Source organism: Nannospalax galili, unplaced genomic scaffold (assembly GCF_000622305.1).
Source record: "Nannospalax galili isolate Female #2095 unplaced genomic scaffold, S.galili_v1.0 scaffold199, whole genome shotgun sequence".
Taxonomy (NCBI): Eukaryota; Metazoa; Chordata; class Mammalia; order Rodentia; family Spalacidae; genus Nannospalax; species Nannospalax galili.
In genome coordinates this window covers 839,126-861,666 of record NW_008343559.1, presented here as the reverse complement: position 1 = coordinate 861,666, position 22,541 = coordinate 839,126, and the positions used below count along the sequence as shown (strand labels likewise).

The window sequence follows — 22,541 nt, the reverse complement described above, 5'->3', positions numbered from 1 at the left end:
AGTGTCTTAATATTATACACTCGAAATTTATACTTTGCTCATTTCTAGATTTTCCAGCCTATTTTACTGATTTGTACTATTTTTAATTTGAGAGCAATTCAAGATATGATTGCCTTGAAAATAAAAACAAGTTCTAAACTGATAATATCTTATGTTTCCATCTATGAGCAAATATATGCCCAGGTTTTTCAATGTAAACTGTATTTCCATTATCCAGGGTCATAAAAGCTAAGAAGTTACTTATAAATGAACTATTTTGCTCTCTAAAAAGGTTTTTCAATTTTATTTTTAATTATATGTACATGTGTGTATCTGTATGTGCCAAGTACAGGTGCCTGTGGAAACTAGAGGTGTTGGATCCCCCAGAAGCTAGAGTTATGAGGTTGTACGCTACCTAACATGGTTGCTAGGAATTAAACTCAGGTCCTCTGGAAGAGCAGTAAGTGCTCTAACTGCTGAGCCATCTCTCCAGCCCCACTTTATTTTCTTGAGACTGGCCCAGACTTATTTTAACTAAGTATCTTAGGCTGGCCTTGAACTATCCTGCCTTAGCATACTGAGTGCTGGGATTACAGGAACATGTCACCATACTTGGCTTGTAAATTAATGTTTGTAAATATGTTTGCATTTCTTTTTTCTTTCTTTCTTTTTTGAGACAGGGTCTCCCTGTAGACCCAGCTGGCCTGGACCTCACTATGTAGACCAGGCTGGCTTGAACTCACAGAGATCTGCCTGCCTCTGCCTCCTGAGTGCTGGGATTAAAGGCATGTACCACCATGCCTGGCCACATTTCTCAATTTATGTTTTATAGCAAGGATCTTGCATAGTTAATAACAAAGGATGCTCATGGTAAGAAACCATTATATTATGCTTATTATATATACCCTCTGCCTCAATAACCACATATGACTCATTAGTCAACCAATATTTCATGCTTTAGATATTAGTTAATAATGCTCCTTGGATATGAAATCATAAACATGCCCTTATAATAGTCTAAAAGGCACCAATGTTCTCAAGAATGTCTTTGAAATAGTAAGCTATATTATCAATTGCAGGTAGAACTGGGTTTAGTAGTATAAAAGGAAGACGTATGTATCTCACCATCCTTTTGAGGCTGTACTCCTGCTTCTGTAACTGCTGTTGAAGCCATCATGGACACAGGCTGCAAAACACATACACACAGATACCACAGAATCTTCAGTTTTAATCATTCTTATAACTTTTGCCTTGTCACCTTTCCTTTGGTCTATGTAAAATGGCAGAAAGATAGTATATATGAAGAACTACTTTTGCCTAAGGGAATTTTTTACTCTTTTTACGACTTAAAGGTCTGATATAGAGAGATAGCTTTTAGGAAGAAACTTCGAATCTTTACTCTTTATTGCTTTTTAGTTTTTCTTCACAGGATTGTTTCAAAAGATTTATTTTTATTTATGTGTGTCTGTGTTTATAGGTGCAGGTGCCCATGGAGGCCAGAAAGGTGAGAATATAGAGTGCTGAGAATTAAACTTTCGTCCTTTGCAATAATAGTGAGTGCTCTTAACTGTTGAGCCATCTCTCCAGCCCCTCTCATAGAATATTTAAACAGTGCAACTTGGATATTCTTTTGAAAAAGTACTTTTTTAGTCAAAATACTGTCACAGGAAGTTTTAGCCTCCTCCAAAGCAGAAACACAAAATGTATAAGACTGATCTGGAATGTATTCTATCCAGAGGATAAGAAAAAAAACTCGCCAGGCGTGGTGGTGCACGCCTTTAATCCCAGCACTCAAGAGGCAGAGGCAGGTGGATCTTTATGAGTTCAAGGCCAGCCTGGTCTACATAGTGAGTTCCAGGACAGCTGGAACTCTCAAAAAAGACCAAAAAAAAAGAAAAAAGAATAAAACTCAACAAGCATCTTTGATGTTTTTCCATAGTTACATTAGGGAATCAGTGTTAATTTTTCATTAATTTGTCTCATTTCTGTTGACATGAACACTGAATAGGAATTAAGGTATTAACCATTTAGATTATAGTTTGTGCTCCAGAAATATATGCAGATTATGAAAGATTTAAACACTTACAGCAACTGAAGATGTCACTGTAATATTCTCTGGACTAAGTGTTCTTCTTAACTGAGCATCAAGATCTTCTAGAGGTTGCTGAGACTAAGCAAAAACAGTTACAGTATTGTAAGTTCTTTAACACCTTCAGAGTCACTGTATATAGCCATTTTATATAGAACATTATTTTATGCTTTGATTACAACACAGCATTTGTTCTAACACTGAATATAAAACTCAGTATGTTAAAATTTAGTATTAACACTTGATGCTTTTTCAGTTTGTCTGTAGTGTGTGCCATTCCATTAGGCCTTGGAGTAATTCAAGTACCACCATGCTTTTGTAAACTTCAAGGTCATTCTTTCTTATCTTTTATGTTCAATGTTAGTAAATTTATTGTTTCTCTAAAAATATATTTTGAAAATTATATAAAGATCTATTGTCAGATTAATTATATCACAAGTCCCTATTTTCTTAGTTTTTTAAAAAAGGTTTTATTATATAGCTCAGGCTAGTCTTGAGCTTGTAGTAATTCTCCTGCCTCAGACTCCTCAGTGCTGAGATTACAAGCATGCACCATTATGTCTGGCTCTTTCTCAATTTAATAAACTTTTCTGGGACCCTCTCGTTCAATAAGAAATGTCATTAACATATCCTGTCACTACTGAGAACATTCTGTTTTTCAGATCTTAAGGTATACACTACTACTTTCACCTCCCTGGTGGCAGTAAGGAGGTACTATACACCACTACCGCACATCTCAAGTACGTACCTTCCTTTTACCTTTGCCACAAGCTCTAATCCTACATCTACCTTGTCTTCTTTCTTCTATATATGAAGGCTCTAGACATTACCTTTATACTACAGATTTCTCATTATTTTACATTCCCTTAAAAATCTGACTGCTTGTCTTTAAGATGGTCTTCTCAGATTGGCCTCAAACTGTTGGGTTTGACTAATACTCCCACATCATGGTGCTCAACTTTTGAATGCATGTTTCTAATTAGAAATGGGTTAAAATATCATCCTGATTTATAGGCTTTTGCATTACACATTCTTTTTTTAATATTTTATTTATTGTTTTTTTATTTCATGTGTATGCATGTATTGCACGGGTGTAGTAATTGCACCCGTGTCATGCAATGCCCTCGGAAGACAGAAGAGGCTGTCCGATCCCCTGGAACTGGAGTTACGGACAGCTGCCATGTGGGTGCCGGAATCTTCTGCAAGAACAGTCAGTGTTCTTAACCACTGAGCCATCTCTCCAGCCCCTACACATTCTTTTTATAAAATTTTATGGCTAGGTTGGTAGAGTGGGTCCTCTATTGGAGTTAATGACTATTGTGACAATTTGTTATATTATTACATTCTGTTGAAAATTAGGATCAAAGTAGGGATAAATTCTATATTAGGCTTTTGAAGTAAGCAATTTGTGTGATGTTTTTCTTATATGTAATTAAAAAATAAACTGATATAGATTCAAATTTTACTTGCTTGTCCCATGTCAGAAGTTTTTTCATATTTAAAATGTATAACAAATGCTTTCCTGATAAGGATTCAACTAAATACATTGGTAATAGGGTGTGGAGGGGAAAGGAAATAATTTAAATATTACAAGTTATGTGTGCCCATGAGCAGAACTGAGACTGAGAAGAAAATCTCAAGTTCATGCTGCTGGTCTGGAACTCACTACGTAGACCAGACTGGCCTCGATGTCATAGAGATCGGCCTGCTTCTGCCTCTCAAGTGCTGGGACCAAAGCTGTGTGCCACACCTGGCAAGATATGTAACTTTTAGATAAAGTGTATATTTTTATAAACTATCATCACTATATTTAAGTCAATTACTTTACCAGGTGATTGATTGGAAAAAAAAAATCACACAATAAAAAAAACTTATTAAAAAGGTGTATCAGTTATCCATGGATTCCCACTCCTCTCTGTCCCAACAGTGTCTTGCTATGTAGCCCAGGTGTCCTCATACACACAACCCTCTTGCCTGACCTACTGGAGTACTGGGATCACAAGCCTGTACACCAGTCTTGGTTTGTGGTTCTCTTGTCTTTTCTTTTTAAATAGAGTCAAAGATGGCGAGGAAGAACTCCCTAAAATGGCAGGGGCTTCAAGGTTTCAGGACTACCAACCCATGGTTTTCTTTTCAGATTCAAGAAATTCTCAGTTAAATTTAACTACATATAAACTTTCTATTTCTATAATGGTTTAGAAGTTGAAGCTAACTTTACATTTTTCTTTAAAAAAAGTTTTCATTTGTGTATGCCTGTGGTACATGTCCATGTATGTAGGTGCATGTGTATCTGTGCCTCTCTATGCATGCATGCAAGTGTGTGCAGGCTCGAGGTTGACATCAATTGCCTTCTTTGATTGTTCTCTACCTATGTATTGAATCAGGGTCTCTCACATGAACCCACTAATTTAACTAATGTAGCCAGCTTGCTTCAGAGACCCTTTATATCCACTTCTCAGATGCTGGGATTACACACAGCATTCATGTGAGTGCTAAAGCTGACTAGGCAAGTGTTTTAACCACTGAGTCATCTCTTCAGCCCCAATCATACTTCTAAGATGCAATTTCACTATTCTATTAAAAAGTGAATGATGAACGAGTTGTTTGTATGGCAAAATGTCCACTTTGCTATTTCTTTCCTACATAACATATGAAAAATAAAATCCTCCAGGCTATGCCTCCTGACTGCTGGGATTATAGGAGTGTGCTACCACATCCTCCCAGATAGTTTTAAAAGAAGGATATTACTAAATCACAGCCCAAAGGAGCTGGAAGCCAAGATTACAAATGGAGAATTTATACAAGTTCTGTGATGGAAAGTAGGGGTGTAGAATGTAATCTGCCAAGTCAGGGGCACCTGAGTTAGAGAAGGTCCAGGAAAAGGTGGCAACTGCTCACAGGGTAGAGCACCAGCTGGAAGTTCAGTACCCACTGGCAGCACCTATAACGGAGGGAAATTCGAACCCATGAGACACTAATGATAAAGACTACACACTAAAGAGCGAATTCAGCTAATTTGACTGCAGAAGAATGAAAGCAAAATGTGTCTCGTTATGGCATGCTTTATTTTTTTGGTCTTCGAGACAGGGTCTCCCTGTAGCCCCAGCTGTCCTGGAACTCACTATGTAGACCAGGCTGGCCTTGAACTCACAGAGATCCTCCTGCCTCTGCCTCCCAAGTGCTGGGATTAAAGGCGTGTGCCACCATGCCCGGTCTGGTTATGGCATGCTTTTATCACTATAGTCTGCGATTTGTCTTAAAGGATATCATAACCAAAGGTGCTATTATGAGTTACTATGAAATACTTATGAAAAAATAGAACAAAGTCTTTACACAGATAAGAGGCACAGTCAATGTATTTTTAAAGCCGCTCATCTGCTATGGTATGTATCATCAGGCTTTTGGTAAGAGAAACAGGACTTTTCAGAAAAAGAAAATGAGCTGGTTTAGAAATAATCAAGGGTCATGTCCAAAAATAACAGGCATAAAAAATTTAATAGTATCAAGTACTTTCTATTTTGTCAGTGTAAAGATTATACAGATGGTTCCTGACTTATAATGGAAAGACCAAAAAACTTTTCAATTTATGACAGTACAAAATCAATATAAATTCAGTGAAAATTGTATATTGAATTATTTTTTGTTTTAAGGCAAAGTTCTTGCAATGCAGGTCAGTGTGGCTTGAACTTGTTTGTCCTTCTGCCTCAGCTTCCAGAGTGTTAGGATTACAGGCATAGCCCACCACACCCAAGCATATCTTTTTGGAGGTGGAGTAGGGGAAAAGTTGGGACGTCTTGTTACATATTACCCAGGCTGATCTCCATCCTCTGGGCTCAAGTGATTCTCCTACCTTAGACTCTTGATTAGATGAGTCTATAAGCACATACCACCATGTGAACACCAGATTCTGTTTATTCCGAGGCTAGCAAAATACGGTATGATGTGGGCAGCAGCAATGAACTAGAGCTGTCAGTCAGTTATGCTACTACAAGGGCCAGGAACTGATATCTAGTGTTCTGTGCTGTTAAGCTACAATGCTAGGTTAGGTGTACAATGTTTTCAATGTAGAAGTGGGTTTATATGGCTATAGCTTTATTATATGTCAAGAAATACCTGTATTATCTATTGTAAAAAAGAATCCCACCATCAAGAAGCACTGTAGAAAGATGCCTGAATTATACAATATAGAAGACATAATATACCCTTGCTACTTTTGGAGACAACTACAGCGAGGCTAAGGATAACAGAATGAGAGGAAATCTACAACAGCAGAATTAGAGAATACATTTTAGTTATCTGATTCCTAAAATGAGATTATTTCCTCTTTTATATCACTTTCATCAACTTCCAACTTTTCATTAACTCTAAGTTGTACCCCGTGGAATCCATAACAAAGATTTACTTCATTCTCAGACTGAAGGATTCAGTTTGTCCTTCTTGGGACACAGACTTCTTCAACAAATTCTTCTATATGTCCAGTAGAAGTAACTTTTCCTCTCTTTAGTCTTTAAAAAGACATTATTCAGCTGGGCATGGTGGCCCACACCTTTAGACCCAGCACTTGGGAGACAGAGGTGGATCTCAGTGAATTCAAAGCCAGCCTGCTCTATATAGTGAGCTCCAGGCCAGCTGAGCCTATAGGGAGACCCTAGCTCAAAAACAAAAACAAAAAACCCCCACACACAAAAAAAGAAAAACCATTCTATTTTTATGGGTGTACGTTTGGGTAAAGGTATGCACACTTGAATGCCAGTGGCTGTGAAGGTCAGAACAGGGTGTCAGATTCCTTGGAGTTATAGGTTGTTATGAGCCACCTGACATGGATCCTGGGAACCAAACTTGGGTCCTTGGCGAGAGCAGTAAGTGCTCTAAACTGTTAAGCCATCTCTCTAATCCCTCTTTTCTCTCTCTCTCTCTCTCTCTCTCTCTCTCTCTCTCTCTTTCTCTCATTTTTTTCTTTTTTGAGGTAAGATTTTCCTATAGCTCCAACTGAACTGGAACTTGCTATGTAGACCAGGCTGGCCTTGATCTCATAGAGATCCTCCTGCCTCTGCCTCCTGAATGCTGGGATCAAAGGCATGGGCTACCATCCCTGCTCTGTTTTCATGGTTTTGAATCAAAAGTCTCACTCTATAGTCAAGGCTGGCCTCAAACATTGTAAAGCCCTATAACCTGTGGTGATGCTCTTATCTCAGCCTCTGAGTGCTAGGCTTATAGGCATGAGCCACAAGATCAAGTGAAATACATATATTTTTACCTGGTAATTATACATTTTAAGAAAATTGTACATCATAGCCTAAAAAATTCTGCCACATTACAAAAAACAAGTCTGGTGCTTACTGCATAAATATCTTAAAACTGCTGTCACTTTAAGACTGACTGATCAGTATATATGCTAGGCACCTTTATAACTACATTTCTAACTTGCAAGGCTGAATTAAAAACAAGGAATTATGGAGAGGAGAGGAGGAGTTATTCCATTTATCTACCCATTTAACAGTGATTCTTACCATAGTCTTAGTTAAAGATGGCTTTGAGGGAGTAATGCCAGGTTTTGCTCCCGTTGCAGTGCAGACTGGAGCTGAAACATAGGTGCTGGGGGTAGAAACTTGCCCAGGTGTGCCCACTGGCATAACTGGTAAACCAGTTGTTCCTAATGGCAAACTAGTTGGTGGTAAGCAAGTACTCGTAGTAGAAGTCATAAGTTTGCTTGGTGCAACAGCAGTGGTAGGGATGCCTGGTGTGACCGTGGTCTCTACTACTAGGGATGTCTCTAGTGAGACAGAAGCATGCTGAGTTCCAGATGAGCTGTGTTCACTAAAGAGAGACCTCAGCTTTTCCTCTAGAGTCTTTATGTCATCAATTCCAGGAACTTTGGGTTGGGTATCAGCATCTATTTCTGGACAGTGAGTGTGGGGTTGGTTGGGAAGCAAAGCTGGTTGAGGCTGACTGTGAATGAGTGTCTGCTGTACTGCAGGCACATTAGTAACAGGTTGTACCAAGGGTGGGATACTAGGTACTTGGGGTAATAAAGGCATAGAAGTAGGTCCTGGTGGTTGGGGAAGGACAGGTGTAGAAGTTACAGCTGATGAGATGACCAAAGGATGTACTACACCAGGCTGAGAAACAGAACTTGACACTCCTATTCCAGGAGAGGAAGAGGAAGATGGTGCACAGAAAGACAAAGTCAATCCAGTTGTACTGCTATGAGATGTTTTGTCTAGCGAATGTGCACTAACCACCACTGTTTCAGCTAAAGTAAGAGCAGAGGTGCTACTGCTGAGCTGTAGTGATGGCTGTGAAGCTAAGCTTGGGAATGGTGTGGTGGTACAGACAGGCGTCACTATAGCTACCCCAGCAGTACTGCCTGCTACCTGTTGTAATAATAAAGCTGGAGGATTAGCATTTGGAGCAGCCACACTACCCACTGTAGGAGTTGAAGTTGTTGAAACTGTTCCAGAAGGAAAAGTACTTGTACTGGAAACAATACTCCCAGATGTGGAAGCCTGAACTGGCTGGGATGTTGTAGGCATTGTGACAACTGCAGGTACTGTGGTGCTTGAAACCATACTGGAAAGTGTTGGTGACTCAGACACAGACACTATAGGGAGACCACTTGAAGCTACCACACCTGTGCTTGTGCTAACTCTAGCAATGCCTTTTTCAGTGGGCACAGTAACCTCAGACGGAATTACTGAGGTGGAAATGTTATTAAGAGGGCTGCTTGTTACAGGGACTGATACTGAAGGCTTGGTGGCTGCTACGGTTGGGCTACCAGCAACGCTAGCCAAGAAAGGAGAAAATACTGGTCCTGTATGACTGAAGTTTGGAGGTGCTGTATTGGGTCCTTCAGTCATCTGGGCATGTTTAAGTTCAGAAAAGGCCTGCTGAAGACTAAGGGATGAAGCAGAATGAGATAAGTTCATTCCAGGACCCTGAGATGTGGAGGCAGCAACTAGAAAGGAAAACAAAAATAAACAAATTAACCCATTTAAAAAGGATAGATTCAAAAGACTGTCCCTTGAAGACCTATTTTTGGATTATCAACATTGCCACTTGTCAGTAATATTTAAAATTTCTCCTACGGAAATGACATGTTCTAAAACAGTAAAGTTAAATAGTAGTTTGATTCAGTAAGTCAGCTTGTCTGAGTATATATTTCCAGAAAACATGGAGTAACCCAAATGCATATAGACAACTCTAAATGCAGAACAGACACACCTGTCTACTGTACAGTTTGTATTTAGTATGGCTGTTCTTCCTGCACTTTTTTCTGAGACGGTCTCATGTAGCCACCTGGACTGCCTCAAACTCCTGATTTCCCTTTCTCTGCCTCCTGGGCAGTGGAACAGGCCTGTGCACCATGCACAGATTTTATTTTTAATCTTCTCTATTATTTTCTATTGCCTTCTTCCATGTTTGTCTGTTATGACTTTACTTTTCTATTTTTTATTTGAGTAATTATGAGCTGATTTACTTAAGTATATATTGCCAAGTCAATCCTTACCTGTATCTGCTATTTCACTGCTGAAAACTTTGGATTCTCGTAATCGACCTTCTGGCACAGGACTCACTATAAACCGTCTTCCAGCAGAATGAACAACTTGTGTTAAAGAACTGGTAGGAACACCTGGATAAAACAAACCATTTAACTGTATATACACTGTGATACATGAAGTGTCTAGATTTTATTACTGGCACACATAAATTCTTAAGTTAAAGGATAAAAACAAATAAGAAAAATTCACCTATTTGTTGTGGCATGGAAGATGCAGGAAGTGGTTGTTTGAATTCTCCTTCCAATTTCTACAATAAGCAAAAGTAAATTCATTCTTAAACACAATCTCCATGATTAAGCAAAATAAACTGTCACAATTGACAAGAACATGAATGCCTGTTTTTAGTCAACAGGGGTGATATATTCAGTGGATATTCTGCTTGGTGAATTTGACATTACAGAAATATTTTAAATTAGCAGTCACTATAGGAATGGTGAACCTACTTGAGAACTGGAAAAGCCATAGTCATCCTTTCCCTGTAGACTCTCCAATCCCTGGTCACCCTCGGGTTCCACACTGACATCCTCACTGAGCATTTCATCAGCTTTTTCAATAATTTCCCGCACCTGAGCCACAAAAGACTCTCTCTCTATTGCTAGAATAAAGTCATTGTTCACCTGTAAAAGAAATGTGATAGTCATCTTATTAGTACAGTTCCTAGGCTTTAAATAATTCAACTATCATTTTTATGACGTCTCTTATCTGTACATCAACTATATTATTATTTACTTGGTATTTAAGCTAGTCCTTCCCTTTTAAAGATCCTGAATATGGCTGGTCGTGGTGGCACATGCCTTTAGTCCCAGCACTAGGGAGGCAGAGGCAGGTGAATCTTTATGAGTTCATGGCCCCTGGTCCACACAGTGAGTTCAGGCCAGTTGGAGCTATAGGGAGACCCTGTCTCAAAAAGACAAAAAAAAAAAAAAAAAAAAAAAAAAAGATGCTGAATACTTACTTAGTATTAGTATACATCTTATATGTACTAGTATACATCTCATATGTACTAGTATACATCTCATATGTACTAGTAGTATACATCTCTAAATCATAGACTCATAGGATGGGTATGCTAGTTTTACTTACAACTGATATTAAAATTTACAGTTGTCAAAATGAAAGTGAATCACAAGATACTGCATAGGGCATTAAGATCAACTACTATAGAAAAAATATGGAATTCCAAATGGAGATATACCATAATTGTTGCTATCTCTTCAGGATTGTCACCATCTAGGTCAAATTTGAATGTAACCATTTTCCGATTATGAGTCTCTAATTGACATTCCACTACTCGGTCTCCTTTATTTGAAACCTAAAAAGAAAAAGGAAAAGGTACTTCATATTCAGCTTTCTTACTGAATTTGAGAAATATCTTGTCTGAGGAAGCACACTGTTACCTCTATTCCTTTAGCACCAATACTGTCTGAAAACTTATGAGACGATATCAAGATATCAGCCTTTGAGCTACATTCTCATTTTGTACCAGTCTTTTCTAAAAGGCAAAAAGTGCCTTACTATAAAGATCTAGAAATTAAGAATATTATTTGGGCAATCATTTGAATAGTTCACCTGAGCCTTAAGATTTCAAATATTATTACTTTTATGTGTATGAGTGTATTGCCTGCATGTGTGCAAGTGCACCCATGTCGTGCAGTGTCTGCAGAGATCAGAAGAGGGCATCAGATTCCCCTGGAACTGGAGTTACAAATGGTTGTTAGTCACCATGTGGGTGCTGGGAATTGAACCTGGGTCCTCTGCAACAGCAGTGCTCTTAATTGCTGAACCATCTCTCTAGCCCCATGAGCCTTAAGATTTAAGTGAAATTAAATATAAAATACATTGTCCACAAAGATTTGAATATCAACTGCTAACCTTATTATGGCTTTATGAACAAACTACATTTTTATTTTTTCTATTATAGAAATGTGATATTCAATTAAAAGAATGTGAATTAAATGAAAAGGCTACTATAAAAATCATATATAAAGCAAGACAAGATATTTTTATTTAAGAATTGAGTAGTTTGGATTTGATGATCTCTAAAATTGAAAGTGTCAAATTCCTTTAATAATATGAAGATCACAAATCAGTAATACTTACATTCAAAATTCTTAGTTTTGGGCGGGAAGTCTTTTCATGACGAGAGCGACTTCTTACAGATTTCCGATAATGACGTTTTGTTGTTCTCCCTTCATGCCTCCCACTGGATGATGGGGCATTCTCATTGCCATCACTCATACCAGAAGCAACATCTGAATGTGCACTTTGAGTTAAAAAAAAAAAAAAAGCTCAGTGTATAAGATTGAAAGACCTGATATTTTGAAGTTTACTATCATCTTTCCTACTACTCAAAGGTTTATTTTAGTGCACTTACCTGTCTACAGAGGAAACCAATGTGACAGGCTGAGTAGGCTGTGACTGTGCTAATGAAGCTGGTTCTGGAGGAGCAGCCTGAGAAACTCCCTGGGTACTCTGTGAACAGAAAGGATAATTCCAGTCTTGGCGTCTTGGCAGTTAGATATATTATCATTCGCCACCTCCAATAAATTCTCTTTTTCTTTTTCCTGTTACCCGTCCCCCTAAGTCCTAGAAGCAAAAAAGTTACCAGTAATTCTTGATATTCAAAAATCTATAGTGTTCTTAAAATTTCAGAGGAAGTTTCTAAAGCTAATCTCTAGTACAGACTGCTGTTGTGAGGTCAGCCAACCTACTTGCTAGGCATTGTGAAACTACAACTTGCCATGCAGCCAGCATCTTACCAGGGTGTGCAATAGGGCAGGCAGAGCAAAGTGTAAAGATGAATTCAGAACTTTGAAATCCTACTAGGACAAAAATGGTTGCTTGGGAGCACAGCACACTAAAATACTCTCATAAACTGCCAATGGCAAGAGTTTGTGGAAGGAGAAAAATAATGGCTAAAGTACTAGCTAGAAGAAGTGCTAATAGTGTTAATCTTCTCCAAGGCAAACTCACTTCCCAACAGAACAGCCAGTGGCAACAAGGCCCCCACATTGGCATTTCATTCTGCTGTAAGAAAAAGTCATTTAGAAGTTAGTTTGACATAGTCTCCAAACAAGTACTAAACCAGGGAGCCTGTTTTTCCTTTATAACTTAAATCCCATTTTTACAGATGTTTTATAAACATGCAATAATTCCATTTACCTCCAGAACTGCTTGCTGGGAGGAAGTAGTGGGGGGTTGTTGCGTTAAACTCACTGCTGGTTGGGACACTTGAACCTGTCCTCCTACACCGCCCATAGGAACCAAAAGATTTGATTCCACATAAGGCTGCACTACTGTAGGAAAGTAACCTTGTGTAGCCAATGCTTCTGTCGGCATGGGAGGGGCTAGGGCTGTAGAATGGATGCAAACAGAAGCCACGTTGGAAGAGGGAGCAATATTTGAATCTCCTGGGTATTGTGGTGGCAGTCGAGATGGGAAGCCCTGTGACAGAAATGAGGAAGGTGAGTTAGTGCAGGTTGGGACATGAAATAGCCAGATCAGCAGACATGCTTTTTTAAAAAAAAAAAAAAAAAAAAAAAAAAAAAAAAAAAAAAGAGTATAGTAAAGAATAGTGCCCCACTTTCTTACTAAGAATCTGAAGACAATTTAAAGATCATTCTCTAAATGAAATGGTAGATTGGTTCCAATTTGGACGGTAGCACTCTACAAAAATCGTACTTTAAGCCGGGCGTGGTGGCACATGCCTTTAAATCCAGCACTTGGGAGGTAGAGGCAGGCTAATTTCTGTGAGTTCAAGGCCAGCCTGGTCTATATAGTGAGTTCCAGGACAGCTGGGGCTACAGGGAGACTCTGTCTCAAAAAGACCAAATAAATAAATAAATAAATAAAAAATCATACTTTAAGCTATTGGCTTTTCCCTTCTGAAGATTATTTAAATAGAATTTAGAGACTTAATCCCTCATACAAATAATCTGCTTTATAGCAATCTTACATGGAAGAATGCAAAAATCTCTCCCAGGACAGTTATATTATGAAACGCTAATACTCTAAATCTATACCTGAACATTTTTGTTAATACTATGCTGCCAACTCTATTTACTCCATCTATATATAAAAAAGCAGTCTGGTATACTATATTAACCATATCCAGCATTTATTTAGCCTATACTGGATATTGAGGTAACTTTTCTCCTAAGTAGTATCTTCAAAAACGTGTAAGGAATCATCTAATAACATTGCTCCATCCTTTTTTGAAAATGGCAACTGACACTCGACTAGTAGATTTTCTAATTCTTAATGATCTGCCATTAGAATCAAACCCTCTAGTGCCCTCTGATTTGCTAGCTAACACAATACCTGGTACAGAACATCTCCAGAGGGAAGTGGACCCTCAGCAGCTTGTCCAAGGTTAGCTGGTATTCCCATGGACTGAACTGTTGGCTGTAGGAGCTGTGGGTGAACCTGACTTGGCAGCTGATTCACAGGCTGCAGAAGGGTTGGAAGCTGATTAGGAGCTACAGTTGATCCCCCTGGGATAGAAGATGCTGTAGTAGATGAAGCCAAGGTGAGCAGAGGCTGATTGATGCCAGCTGCCATTGTTATAGGAAGGGATGAGAAACCTATCTGAGCAGTAGACACATGAGGAGTTGATACGGGAATCTGAGAGACAGAGTACTGTGGGAGTAAGGAAGTAGGGTGTGGCTGTCCCATAGAGAGAAAATGAGCACCAGAGTGGACTGGAACAACTGAGGGTTGTGTCGAAACTGGGATCTGAGGTTCGCCTTGGATAGTTGGTACTGTCTGGGAAACTGGAAGCTGGGAAGGTAAAGAAAAACAAAACAGACTTTTTTTTTTTTTTTTGTAAAAAAGCAAGGCTGCCAAAAGCAAGATTTATATATTAGCCAAGAAGAGAAAATAAAACTCTGCATACATTAGTGTAAGTTAATATGCCATATAAGGATAGGGAAAGAATAGCAGGAGAGACAAAACTGCCTACTGTTTCTAAACCATTTGTTGCAAAACATTTTGTTAGTTTCATTGTTGATTAAATGAAAGTAATTAAATTCAAATGAAGTTCTTTCCAGTGGAACTAGATTTTATCTGTATTACCTCTCAATTCTTAACACCTCACATATTTCTTCTACAAAAAGTAGATATAATTAACATAATACACTGATTCTAGGATAAAATCATCTTTCTCTTCATTATTACATAACACTTGAGAAATTAGGATACCTGCAGAAATTGGGAGGATGTGTCAATATGTACTTAATTGGAAATAAAATAATGGTGAATTTTACAATGGATTCTTTTTAGTTCTGATACAACAATATTCTATGCACATAAATGTACAAATGATCCATAGGTGAAGCTGAGAAAGGGTAATTCAGAAAACATACCTTTTACAGGGTATTTTTCAAGTGATTAAAAGCAACAACAACAACTCACCTTCCCCAAGACAAACAAAACAAAGCCCCAAACAACCATATACTTAAGCTTTTTTGAATAATGGCTAATCTTTCTTTGAGGGGTGGGAGGAAGCCCAGGCTGGTCTTGAGCTTCCTGCCTCTTCCTGAGTCTGGAATTGCAGGCATGGCCCAACAGGTCCAACATGTGATGGTTAATTTTGTGAACTTTAACTGGACTAAGAGTAAAGGAGATTAGTAAGACATGCTCCTGGGTGTGTCTCTGAGGACATTTCCAGAGACAACTAGATTATAAGGGGTTTGATCTCTGATGAATTCATAATTTAAGTAGACTATTGAGTAGGACACAGGAAATGGCTTGGAGTGCCTTTGAAAGGTGTGTTTTGGTCTTTGGCCCTGTCTGTTCTTCCTGGTAGCCATAAGGTGAATAGTTTCTTATGTCATACCTTTCTTCCACAATGTTTTAGCCTTGCTACAGGCCTAAAGGCAATACAGCCAGCCAACTATGAATGAACTGAAACCTCTGAAACCATAAATGATTCTTCCCTTATATTTCCCTTAGGTATTTGCCAGTTATGAAAAATTAATACAGTAAGCTAGTCTTAGTAGGCAGTGAAGAAGGAAATACTGAAGTTCACATGGAAAGAAAGCATATTTGCAAACAGAATATCAGATATAGTTAACACATTTCTAGAGAATGCCACTGGTTCAGTAATCAAAGCATCTCCATTTAACCCATTAGCTTTGATAGTTTTAACTATTTTATATCTATAAACCTAAAAGTTTAACATTTTCATATTGTTACTGCTGTCGCTATGTATAAATGGGACTGATTTTTTACGTCATTATTGCAGTGAGACTAATGTCCACAAACTCTTAAAATTACATGGATAGCATTTGTAGCATCTTTTCGGAAATTAGAGTTTACCTGTTTTCCAGCTGAGACTTGAGGCAAACTTTGTGAAGCTTGAGGCTGACTGACTGGCTGTGCAGTAGCGCCCTCACTGGATGATGCTGTCTGTGGGAGTGAATACTGTGCTGCCTGTTGAGGAGGAGCTGTCTGCTGTATTCCCTGTTGCTACAAATAAAATATAAAGACTTAGGTTTTTAATATTTTTATTCACTTACTCTTATTTATTTTGGTTTATGAAATAGGGTCTCCCTGTAGCCCCTGCTGGCTTGGAATTCATTAAGTTGACCTCAATATCACAGAGATCTGTCTGCTTGTGTGCTGGGTCTAAAAGTGTATACCACCATGCTCAGCAACATTTTATTTATTTTTTTATGTATATGAGTGTTTTCCCTACATGTATGAAAGTGCACACCGTATGTGCAGCGTGGGTAGAGGCCAGAAGAGGGCTATGGTTCCCCTGAAATTGGAGTAAAGTACCTGACTCACTATACATGTTAACTATTACTGATTTATTTTATACTACTTAGACTCCTTCAGAGCCTATCATGACCAGTTCATTTGGGCTGACCCTTAGTAAAACTGTTTAGCTGAGAATGTTCAAAGAAGTAAAGAAATATTACAAATGGGTAGTTTTATGAATTTCTTCCCTTGTTGTTTACATCTATGCCAGCTGTACCTTAAATATTGTTTTTGAGAAATGGTACTCATAACCAAGCCAAAAGTACATGTGATCTGTTTCTGCACAATCACATTGGCTAATAAACCCAATAGATCAACCAAGCAGTATGGCTTAGGACAAGAGGCTGGCATCATGCATTGTCTAGGCTTGCCTTATGGAAGCCAGTACAAATAGCTTTTATTGACTGTATATACTATGTTGTGCATAGGTGCATGAGAAATGTACATGAGCCTCAGGCCAAAGAGCAAAGAATATCTATAGACTTTGAACATGCCATTATGGGGAAGATGTTTATATTTCTCACAACTTTCTCTATAGACACAAACATTAGAAGGTACCACATTAAGATAAATATTTATGTGTATGTGTGTTTGTGTGAGTGTATGTACTTAAGTATGGGTGCCTACAGAGTCCTGAAGAGGGTATGGGATCCTCCAGAACTAGAGTTACAAGTAGCAAGTCGCCTAATGTGGGAACTGAATTTCAGTCCTCTGGAAGAGCATGTAGGTGCTCTTAACTGCTAAGTCACCTCTCCAGGCCCCTCCATTGTATTTCTTGATGAAAACATACAAACAAACAAAACCCAAGAAACAATTCCTCATTTACTATGGTCCAGAAATACAGGAAACAAACTAAATTTCAGGTAAGGTATAGATTTTTCCTTCCTATAACAAAACTATATGCTTCCTAAGGTAGTTGAGGCCAGAGAATATATAAAACAATTATCACATCTTAAACCAGACTATTAATACAATACAGAAAGCTCTTTACTTCCTTGTATTCATGTGGAACCCAATAACAAGTTGTTGTTTTTTTTTTTATAATGACTGCATAACTTTATTTAGGAAAAAAAATCTCACCATTCTAAATTTTTTTTCTAAATATAAATCTATTGTTGCAAGTTAACAGTAGAGAGAAAAATGTACTGTAACTAAAGAACTGAAAATTTGATACATAGGAATAGCTGCTACTCATCAGCTGTTTCAATATATTTAGAAGTTAAAAGGTCAGTAAACAAGCTAGTGATTACAGGTATAATTTAAGCTAGAATTTCCATTCTAAAGAAGTGCCTCTTAGCTAAGATGATTGTATTATGTTACTTAGGTTCAAGTTCTTTCTTCAAAGAGTCATCAGAAAAACATGGATTGAAGAGACTTTCGAACATTTGCCATCTCTTGCTGCTGAGTTTCCATCATAACTTTTTTTTGCAACATAGCCATTTCTTTTTTAAGTTCATTCTGGACAGCCAGTAAATAAACTATCATTTTTCTTCTCAACATCCATCAAATTTTTTATGAACTGCTCATGTAGCTGTTTGTTTTCAGTCTCTGGTTCTGAACAATTCTAGATTGCTGAAAAATCTTTTGTTGTTGTTGAAGAAGATTAGTTTTTCTTCTTGTTCCTCAAATTTCTGCAAATCCAAATCCTTTGAATTTTCAAAATTTTTAGCTTTCTTAGTATCTCAAGGATTCGAGAAAAGTAAAATATACTAGACTGCATACAATGTCTATATAAAATGGTTTTTATAATTCTATGATGCTAACTCAACTTAAAACATGACATAATAGTATTCAAAATAAAAACATCAAAAGAAAAATTAATTTTTTGTGGCAAAAGTATTTAGTCGTATTTTTACCAACACTGGAGTCAACTAATTCTTTTTTTAAATTTATTTTTTCTTTTGTGAATGTTTTCAAATTTATTATTTATTCCAATACTGAATGTACATACATGTACATAGTGAATTTTGGTCATTTTCACCCCCATTGCTCTGCCTTGCCCCTCCCTCCTCCGCTGAACTCCTGCCCCAAGAAGTCTTCCACTACATTCATTATGTCTTTTTGTGCGTATGACCCACTGATTTTGATTGGTTTGCTTGCATTAGCACTTTTGGGAGGTTACTTACTACAACATGGGTTACCTTTCAGAGGCTACACGATTAAAGAAAATGCCATTCCTCTCCTGTAGCAACCATCAGCTACTAGCAGCCCAAGATTTCTAGAATAACAATTTTTTTCCCTAAATAAAGGTATGTAGCAGGTATCCAAAAAGTTGTATTTGTCTGGGTTCCACATGAAGTTTTCTCTACTATACTGAGAGTCTGCTTTCAGTTGTGGTATTTTATTTTATACTCTCAGGAAAAGTGGGGCCTCATTAGCTATATTGCCTGCATGTAAATGAACCTATGCCATGCAATGCTTGAAGAGGGCATCGGATTCCTTGGAACTGGAATTACGAACAGTCAGTTGTTAACTGCAACGTGAGTGCTGGGATTGGAACCTGGGTCTTTGCAAGAACAGCCAGTGCTCTTCACTGCTGAACCATCTCCCAGCCCCTGAATTTTTCTTTTCTTGAGATAATATCTCTCTAGGAAATCTACAATAGCCTGGAACTTATGATTCTCCTGCCTTAAGCTTCCTAAATGCTGGGATAAAAAGCGTACACCACCGAGCGTACTCCCGGCACTTGGGAGGCAGAGGCAGGCGGATCTCTGTGAATTCAAGGCCAGCCTGGTCTATGGTGAGTTCCAGCGACAGCTGGGGCTACAAGGAGACCCTGCTTCAAAGAGACCGCCCCCCCAAAAAAACCCACATATACCACCATACTCAGTCACAATGACTTTAACCTAGCACTTTTAGCCTTTTAGCATTCTGTTATTTTAGCCCCACATACTTTTGCAGTATTGAGCTCAATGATTATTTTCACTTTTTTCATTGGGAAATATTTATAGTTATAGATGAACGCAAACATATATGTACATGTAAGATAGTCAAATTCCTTTGAAGAAGGAAAAACAGAACACATACTTAAATGTTCATTTACTGGTGTTGGCCTATGTTGAAAGATTAGCAAATTTTCACCTTTTCCTCCTGAAGACACTGGTGTGAGTCAGATGTTGTGGCTCATGCTTGTAAAATTTAGGGAGGAAGAGGCAGGAAGACTGAGAGTTCAAGGTCAGCTTGGGGCATCATGAGATCTAACAACAACTACAGAAAAAAAATTGGAAGATTGGTACTCATCATAATGCTTTTGCCTCTAACCAGCTTCATATAAGTTGCAATTTGATTCCCATTAAGGGTTGTTAAGAAAATAAAATTTGTTCATGTTGGGGGGAAAAAAGTACTTAAATTTAAACATAAGAATGCATAAATTTAAGTACCTGTTTGGATGAAACATCAGGAGCAAAAGAAAGCATAAAATCCTGGGCAAAAAAGTTTTAAGATAATGATAAGGCCAGAGGACAATTCTGGGGAGTCAGTTCTCTCCTTCCACCTTTACATAGGTCCCAGGGATTCAACTGAGGTAGCCAGACTTTCACTACAAGTACTTTGCCAGTGAAGCATCTTGATAGCCTGTGTTTTTTATCTTGTATAAGGAACACCTAATCTGAATAAGGATCAAATGACTGAAAGATCACATGATCTAATAAAAGAGGCCATTTATAATAAATAAAACAAATTTTTGCTTAAAAAATTAGTTGTGGAATTATTAATGAAATAGTTCTTTATCAAGCTTATATTATACTAATGGGTATAAATTTTGCTTGAAACAACTAATAAGTTATGCCAAAAAGCATTACTTTCTTGCAAATGAACACTATAAATAATAGCAGTGATGAACCATAGATATTTACTTTCAGGATTAGTAGTTTTATCAATTTTTAAAACTTATGTCAAGTTCTTTGAACCTTCTGGGATAAAACCTTCCACTTAAAAGTTTCATAAAGGGGCTAGAGAAATGGTTCCGTGGTTAAAAGCACTGGCTCTTCTTGCCAGAGGACCCAGTTTTGGTTCCTAGCACCTACATGGTGGCTAACGACCATTTGTAACTCCAGTTCCAGGGGATTCAACACACTCTTCTGACCTCTGTGAGTACTACATGCATGAGTGCACTTACATACATGCAGGCAAAAAGATTGATACACATAAAATTTTTTAAAATGTAAAATATTTATTATTATTTTTTGAATGCATGTGTGTGAATTGCCTGCATGTATGTAAGTGCACCTGTGCCATGCAATGCCAACGGAATTCAGAGAGGATGTTTGATCTCCCAGAACTGAAGTTTACAAATGGTTGTTAGCAGACATGTGGGTGCTGGGAACCAAACCTGGATCCTTTGCTCTTAGCTGCTGAGCCAACTCTTCAGTCCCTTAAAAATTTTTTTTTTAAGCAATCTTCCTTTAGTGGTTATTCTTAGGGTTTCCTTCAGTCCCTACTGATAAAAAATCTGATACTCTAACAATTAAAAATGAATTCAGTATTTGAGGTAAGCACCACAGGGGGGAAAATGACAAAATGCCCTTATGTGGACAAGTCATAAACATAAGTAGAAACAAACTGATATTCCTTTTTGTAGTGTTTACATTATGCAGTGAATTATTTAAGAAGGCAAATAAATTATGTAACAATGATTATTTTAAAGTTCAACACATTACCTACTAAATTGTTCAGCAGTATATTAACCAAAATGAAGAATTCCTAAAATGCTAATAAAAACACAAGAAATTATAATATTTCTTTCTCAAAAACTTAGCATCAGAAATCTAGTTCACACAAGATGTAAAACAGTGCTTCTGGCCACTGCTAAAACACAAAATGTAGCAGTGCATTAGTCTCACCTGCTGAGGATGTTGGATGGCTTGGGAAGTTGGAACCCCTGCTAAGGTACTTGATGGTGGCTGGCCCTGGCTCTGCCCCTGTGCCTGAAGCAAAAAAGCAAACACAAGTTAGAGAAGGTAAGTGTATACAGGCTGGACTTTTGCCATTAATGCTTAAGCTCATGAGAAGTTTGCTTGATTAAAGTGAAACAGTTTGACACAGTACGTACAGGACAGAGCTCTGGAGTTTCTTTGTAAGAAAAGTTTAGAAAAGGATCATAGAACATTTCTGTACACATCCCTGGTTTAAAAAGCCTACCACTGATGCTTAGGCTCTAATTTTAGCTGGCTAGAAGTCAGATTCATAATAAAAATGTTACAGAAAAAAATGTGGTAAGAATATCCAATATAAAATTTAATCTGAATAATCAACAACAAAAAAAGGCATTTGATAACACAAATCTGGTCTTTCTGCTATTTCTTGTAGTGTCACAGTAGCTTTGATCCCAAAATGCCAAAAGTCTGTTAAATGAACTCCTAAATAGGTATAGCAGTAGCTGTACTAGGTAACACGAGGAAATAGCTGGAGTCATTTCTGGTTGTCACAACTTGGGGATACGGCTGCTATTTCTAGGAATGTTGCTAAAAATTCTGTAATGCACAGAACAGTACCACTCAGAAAAAAAATTATCCAACCTAAAATATCAATGGTATTGAGTTTGGGAAACTCTGACTAGTGTATTACACTACCAAGAAGTCTAAAGTAAGAATAGACTGTAGGAACCTAAGTATGTGCTAAGGAAATGAATGTATATATAGTATGAATACCCGTTACTGCCTTTTTTGTAGTGTGATATATTTCTTCTTCGAAGCTTACATGGATTTATCACACTCTACTGAGGTTGAAATTACCTATTTTTTTTTGAAGTTTTACTTTGTAAAGCATGAACAAGAGTTGATAACACATTAATATCTACAGTAGGACCTGAAGACTTGAAGGTTGATGTGAGCACACAACAAGCCCATGCATTATAGTTTAAGTTTCAGGATCCTTTTGCTTCTTAATACTACTCTAAGTAACTGATATACCTAAAAAATATGTGAAATAATCATCACTGACTTAATTCTCTGTCTTACCTATTTTTGCATGAGTATGTATGCTCATACATATGACTAAATTTAAATTTATTGGAAAAACAAGGCCTGAGATTTCTGTTCCCAACTTTGCAAAATGTATCTTAAATACAAGCAAAACCCAATATATTCATTACCCACTAGACTCTAGTAGTTGCTAAAATTAGACCTAGTCTTTTAATTTTTTGATTAATATTC

The 22,541-nt window shown here is 37.6% G+C and overlaps 1 protein-coding gene across 12 annotated transcripts in view; it reads right to left on the bottom strand.

Moving 5' to 3' along the window:
• Positions 1-22,541, bottom strand: part of Wnk1 (WNK lysine deficient protein kinase 1) — a 154,745-nt gene that overhangs the window by 18,100 nt on the left and 114,104 nt on the right. For 3 of the 12 annotated variants that reach the window (XM_008839737.3, XM_029566777.1, XM_017799804.2), the window contains 13 exons: positions 21,231-21,314; positions 15,946-16,095; positions 12,790-13,071; positions 12,002-12,099; positions 11,728-11,890; positions 10,823-10,939; positions 10,071-10,244; positions 9,817-9,874; positions 9,576-9,698; positions 7,579-9,023; positions 4,926-5,009; positions 2,066-2,149; positions 1,105-1,165 (listed from right to left, as the gene is read on the bottom strand). In XM_008839737.3, the coding sequence (XP_008837959.1) occupies positions 1,105-1,165; positions 2,066-2,149; positions 4,926-5,009; positions 7,579-9,023; positions 9,576-9,698; positions 9,817-9,874; positions 10,071-10,244; positions 10,823-10,939; positions 11,728-11,890; positions 12,002-12,099; positions 12,790-13,071; positions 15,946-16,095; positions 21,231-21,314 (2,923 nt within the window). Of the gene's footprint in view, positions 1-1,104; positions 1,166-2,065; positions 2,150-4,925; positions 5,010-7,578; positions 9,024-9,575; positions 9,699-9,816; positions 9,875-10,070; positions 10,245-10,822; positions 10,940-11,727; positions 11,891-12,001; positions 12,100-12,789; positions 13,072-13,947; positions 14,407-15,945; positions 16,096-21,230; positions 21,315-22,541 lie in introns of all 12 variants that reach the window. The other 9 variants (XM_008839729.3, XM_008839730.3, XM_029566778.1 and 6 more) reach the window with 6 other exon arrangements.